Below are 5,660 nucleotides of genomic sequence, written 5' to 3'. Positions count from 1 at the left end.
CTACAAAACTTAAACCTCACTCTTTAATTTCCCCCAAACGGAAACCGCCCCACCACCGAGCCAATTAAAATCCAAGGTTGGCTAAATGGTTGCCACCAAATACGAAATTCGTTCGTCGGGAATACCAAGGGTGAGAAATAAATAAGCTGGGATCACCTTTTGTAAAAATGATATATTAAACCGAGTAATAAATAGCCACGAATTCTCCATCTTGAATGCAGAGAACTTTAATATAAACTTCCCTGAGATGCATCCAACAATATCACAATTAAACAAAATCAAGACAAATAAAATTCTTAAAAAACTGCATGTAAACATAAAAACTTTATGCAATTTTTAACAGACAACCTTGATCTGATAAATGCAGAAATTCGGTGAAAATTCACGCTACTTTTTCAGTGTATATTTATATAATATAAACAAGTCAGTAAACTTAAGCCACTTAATTTAGTTTACTCCAATACCAAACACAGAACTGATAAATGGCAGTGACTAAGTCAGTTCTGTGTGTGCTAATTGTCAATTTAAAACTACAGGAGTACGATCTTGTCCTTGCGTTCGCTACATCTATCTATCTTTTTTAGTATCTACCTCTTCTACTTCGCTTGTTTTTGGCATCACAGGTGAATAAGAGTCTTCTTTTTCTGAGTGATATATGGTCTTAGCTTCTCGTTTTTCCTGTTCTGACTGCCACTCCACCTGTAATACAGAACAGCGTCAACTTCATACAATTCATAAATGTCTCAGCTTTACCTTTTGCCTATGTTGTTTTATAGCATCTCTGCATCTATCCAAAACCATTTTCTCTGTGAGCACTCCATCTTCTGAGGCATAAGCTGCAGCTTGCCAAGCCACTCCTAATTTAGCAATTTCTCTACCAGACATTCCTTTAGTCATTCGAGCCATTTGACTACACAGAGCACCATAGTCAAAATTATCAACTTTCAATCTCCTAAAACACAAATTGCGATGAATACAAATAATAAAAACGCCCCACTCCGAATTTACCGTTTTCCTTCAGTGGCCGGCTCTAACACGAATTTATCGAAATAGAGACGCATCAAGCGTTCTCTTTCTTCTAAACCGGGAAGTCCAAATTGAACCATTTCATCGAGACGGTCGTTTACGGCCCAATCAAACTGTTCAGGGGTATTTGACGCAAGTACCAACATAAACTTGTGACTCTGTGAACCGGTTCTGTACAGAAAGGCGTTGAGTGTAGCGCGCAGGTCTTCGGATATGTGTTCTGATGATCGCTTGCGCAAAAATGCGTCAGCTTCATCCACAAACAGCAACAAACCTAACGAAAAATAACAGCGTTAGCGGAACAGTTTTTCGTTAGCGGTCAAATAACCTTTTCTCGTCCCATCTGCCCAATCAAAGACTTTGTGTATTGCTGTAACACCATCCCTACCCATCGGCGCTACATCACCTCCAGTAAGAATAGCATAATCCATTCCAGAATGTTTTGCTAATCTCTGAAACATGCCAAATTGAAATACAAAATTATTACTGAGTTGTTTTATTACTTTTGCAAACATGGTCTTTCCTGTTCCAGGAGGTCCATGCATCAGGATATTTCTGTACATTCCGCTGTTGTGCTTAGTGTTCTTTGTGGCGATGGCGATGTCTCTAAGTCGCTCTTCCAATTGTGGCGCGAGAACTACACCTGACAGAGCATCTTGCTGTTTGGTTCTCAATTTCTTTAGAGTTTCTATTGGGTGTCTCAAGGTCTCCATAAACGAAAATCTTGATGTTTCTCTTATTAATGATGGTTTACCTATACAAAAAAAAAGAATAAACCACCCCAGATTAAAAAAATATATTGTATTCACCTAGCCTGGCCTCAACATAACGTGCTGTAACACTGGTTGCTCCCTTGGCAGAATAAACGCCTAAAGCTAGAAGTGACAAACCGCCGGCTGCAGTTAAAACCTTGTCCCAATCTGACAACAGCGCATGAACGCCTGATCCCATCACAGCTCCAGCAGTTCTATAATATTACAAAACATGACACCGTTTTTTTTTTTTTTTTTTTTTAATTCTTACTTAATACTTTCTAAAACAGTGATGCGATTCTCAGACGATTTCAGCCTGATTTGCTCAAGAGTCAAATCCCGGTTCTCCCTATCAATCTTAGCTTTAGCCTTCAGCTCTGCTTCAACTCTCTTCATTTCATTCTTGTGTCTCAGTTCCATCTCATGCTCGATAGTAGCTTTGCGCATTGCCTCCTGCTTTGCAACTGATTCTTCTTGCCTAAAGAAACAACAATAACAGCAACAGCCAAAAATTAACTTGGAATTGTAAACCTTCTTAGATTTTCATCATTCATTCTCTGTTGTTGAGCAAGTTGGTCATCATACCGCTTCCTAGCCAACTGGTCCTGATACTGCGCCCTTGCCTGATGTTGTTTTGTTTCCTCAACCAACAATTTCCTCTTCTCTTCAGCTTCAGCCCTTTTGGCTTCAATCTGCATTTGCGCAATGTGGGCCTCATACTCCTTAATTTTTGCTTGTTGTTCAATTTGTCTTGTGCCCTCTTGTAATTTGGACAGTTCCAGCGCTTCCTTTGCGTGAGCTGAAACATGATATGTTGAAGAAATATCACACACGTGGAGCGTGGACGCTGCGCAAGCCAAGGTTGCAGGACCCAACCATAGATCTAACCTTCAAACTATTACTTGCAATTTTTATGTAACTCACATGACTTTTCGAGTTCCTTGGCGGCTTGTGCTGCGCGTTCCAGCGCTGTCGAATCGAACCTGTAGGCTTCCATCGCTTTTCTTTCAGCTTTCGTTAATTTTGGGTCGTAGGGGATATCACCGCCGGCACCGCCGCCTCCGGCCGCCGGGGGTGCTCCAAACTGTGACATGTCCGGGGGCTGTTGTTCTTTTCTGCCATATCCGAAAATCCAAGACATTTTCTTCAAACACTTTTTATGTAATTTTCATCAAAAGAAAAACGTGATGTAAAACTTAGGTTAGCGGGTCGTGTCAAAAAAAATTACCAAGTGGAAGGGGTAGATTCGTTGTGAACGAATCTGAGGAGAGTGAGAGAGAGAGAGAAATATTAATTGTGAAATGATGCTTGATTGCCAACCAAAATAAAATAGGGTCACCAACAAATCAAAAATCCATTATTTAAGTTAAACTTTGATTGTTTATTATAAATTTTTGTATCTACAGTATTGTTGTATCTAAGTAAGATTTATATTAGAAAAATCATATAAGACTTTTTTATGAATGACTCAATGCTCACTGACATTTTACCCACTGCGGGATTTGTTAGAAATTTGTTAGCAACCTTCAAATCTACAATAAAAGTTTCTATAAAACCATACCTGACGTTTTTATTTAAATTTGTCCATAATCTTACCCACTTCAAGTATAAACAACGGGAGAACGGTTGTTAAATAACAATGTTAGAAATGAGCGCAACAGAAAAAATTGCAATAACTCCCACTGAAATGATAACGTTGAGAAAAAATTTAAGATTTAAGTTTTTACCAATTGCTTCATATAAAATTTTAATGGTAACGGTAACACTGATTGTAATGTTAAAGGATTTAATTTTGCCCTTACGATCAGTTAATTCTCAATCTGTATAACACCAACACCCACTTTTTTCTTTTCCATTTCCTGGGAATAAAGTCATAAAATGTTCTACCAAGAAAGATTTTAAATAAATGATTATCTACTCTCCTTGACGACTTATCAACTGGTCCACTATTTGGAACGGTTTTGATTCTTTTACCAAATTTTTTCACGAACAATGTTGAGTTTAAACAAATACTTCATCAAGTAATATCTATTTAGAACTTTTAGTGATAAACTTATTGATTTCAAAGCATATCAACAGAAGAGATAGATAGAGTCAAAAAAAGATAAAAATAAAACCAGTAAGTTTTCAGTTGTCCTTCACATATTTAGAATCTTCCTTCGAAATCGTTTATCTCGTCTATTTAGTGTTTTTGATAACTACACAACTATTTGAGAGAATAATAATTTTCTGCATGAATGAGAATTTTTTATCCGAAAAGCTGATTTCGTAGTAAATTACTAAAAAGAATTACTGTTATAAGAAAAACAAGAAAATGTTTTCATACAAATATTTATTGTGTTTGGCTACAAATACTTAAAAGAAATATGAAGATTTTGCAATATTCAAGACATCAGAAGCTGAGTACTATGAAGGCGAATGAATGGAATGAACATAAGTAAGAGAGATTCCAAATCAACAGGTAAAAGATCGCGGGGAAAAAAGATGAAAAGAACTGTTGAAAACGATATCTACAAATAAATACATATTAACAAAAAAATTTTTAATAATGTAACATCATCACCAAGGGGGTTCTGAACACCAAAATGACTGGAGACTTTTTCTATTTTTAATTATTTAAATATAAACAGTTTCAAAAGTTTAAATTAAGTTAGAATACAGCAGATCATTTTTTGTGCCTCTATTATATAAATAAAAATTATGATAACGTTAGTTGAGTCCTTTTAGTTTTGAAAAATTTAATTATATCACCAAAGAAGGAAAAGAAACATAGATATTACAAAAGATGACCTTGTAGATAACCATTTTTACCAGTGGATACATTTACTGTTTGTTGTGATTGTTACGGCATCAAAATTTATCAAAACTATTATAAATTACGCAATTGATTATTACAACGAAAAAATAACATGACATAACCCTTCATATATCTTCTGTAATTATGTATTGTCCGCGATTGGATATTCTGCATTTAACGCATTTCTTAAAAAGTAGATATTTTGAATCCAAATTTTATTCAGAAATCACTGACAAAGACCTTGCCAAAATACTTTGCAGTGCCACAATTCTCTGAGCGTGTCAAATGTTTAGGTACATGAATTAGGAACAGTTCAGCTCGAACATTTTGAAGGATCTTTTGAAAATTGTGTCCAAAAAAAACCAACAACAGTGCAGTTGCACGGCTTGATTTAATCGTGAACAATTTCAAATGCTTCAAAGGTGAAGCTGTGTACGAGAACCATATACAAAAGGGCCCAGATCTTAATTGGAGATGTTTGGGCGTGCTGTAAAAATGAAGGAATTGAACATTTAAAAGATATTGGCGAAATTACGATGTTTGCTGACTACAGAGTCCCCCGAACTCTGCTATACTATGGCGTTTTCGAATATAGCGAAGATCTCACAAAAAAATTGCAAGAAAACACACTTGAAAATGGGGAGAAAGATGAAGTGGAGAGCCTGTTCCATACATGAGGTGAAATTGTTGAAAGAAAACGCAGCGAAGAAAAAGAAGTGAACGCGATTTTAAATTTTTAATCGATAATTTCCTGTGGGACTTCAGAAGAGAAGTCGCTAAGGAAATTTTGGAGAAGAAACTACCATTTCACAAAACTTTCTCCGTTTTTTATTAATCTGTATAATGCACCTGACAACCACAACCATTACCTCAGTACTCAGTAGTTGCTTAGCAATAAATTAATGTTAAACCTATTTGGCTATTAGGCATTTAACATTTTTTGTATTAATTATAAAGAATGGTCGTTAATTTTGTACCTATAAGTTTTAATTTGTGAAGCACGTTAAAATCATTCAAATATGAATACTTAGTGTTTATTGTGTGTTAAAGGGATTAATTGGGATTTGATCCAGTACCTAATAAAA

General features: G+C 35.8%; 1 protein-coding gene and 1 pseudogene across 1 annotated transcript; one reads left to right on the top strand and one right to left on the bottom strand.

Moving 5' to 3' along the window:
- Positions 1 to 152: 152 nt before the first annotated feature.
- Positions 153 to 3,033, bottom strand: bor (ATPase family AAA domain containing bor). The gene is made up of 9 exons (XM_069048782.1): positions 2,703 to 3,033; positions 2,310 to 2,577; positions 2,050 to 2,256; positions 1,836 to 1,993; positions 1,530 to 1,780; positions 1,355 to 1,478; positions 1,009 to 1,300; positions 754 to 952; positions 153 to 699 (listed from the first exon to the last, which is right to left on the bottom strand). Exons 1-9 carry the CDS (start codon positions 2,917 to 2,919, stop codon positions 568 to 570), a joined length of 1,848 nt encoding a protein of 615 aa, XP_068904883.1. The 5' UTR covers positions 2,920 to 3,033; the 3' UTR covers positions 153 to 567.
- Positions 3,034 to 4,719: 1,686 nt separating this feature from the next.
- Positions 4,720 to 5,631, top strand: LOC138130281 (queuosine 5'-phosphate N-glycosylase/hydrolase-like; annotated as a pseudogene).
- The last annotated feature ends 29 nt before the right edge of the window (positions 5,632 to 5,660 follow it).

The sequence above is a fragment of the Tenebrio molitor genome, chromosome 5, assembly GCF_963966145.1.
Source record: "Tenebrio molitor chromosome 5, icTenMoli1.1, whole genome shotgun sequence".
Lineage (NCBI taxonomy): Eukaryota > Metazoa > Arthropoda > Insecta > Coleoptera > Tenebrionidae > Tenebrio > Tenebrio molitor.
The sequence above is the reverse complement of the archived record's forward strand: the minus strand, read 5'-3'. Positions and strand labels throughout refer to the sequence as shown.

Coding starts and splice junctions, on each gene's coding strand:
- bor (XM_069048782.1), bottom strand. CDS start 2,919: ATGTCTTGGATTTTCGGATATGGCAGAAAAGAACAACAGCCCCCGGAC. Junction 1,994..2,049: donor ACTGTTTTAGAAAGTATTAA/GTAAGAATTAAA, acceptor GTAATATTATAG/AACTGCTGGAGCTGTGATGG. Junction 1,781..1,835: donor TTATGTTGAGGCCAGGCTAG/GTGAATACAATA, acceptor TTTTTTGTATAG/GTAAACCATCATTAATAAGA.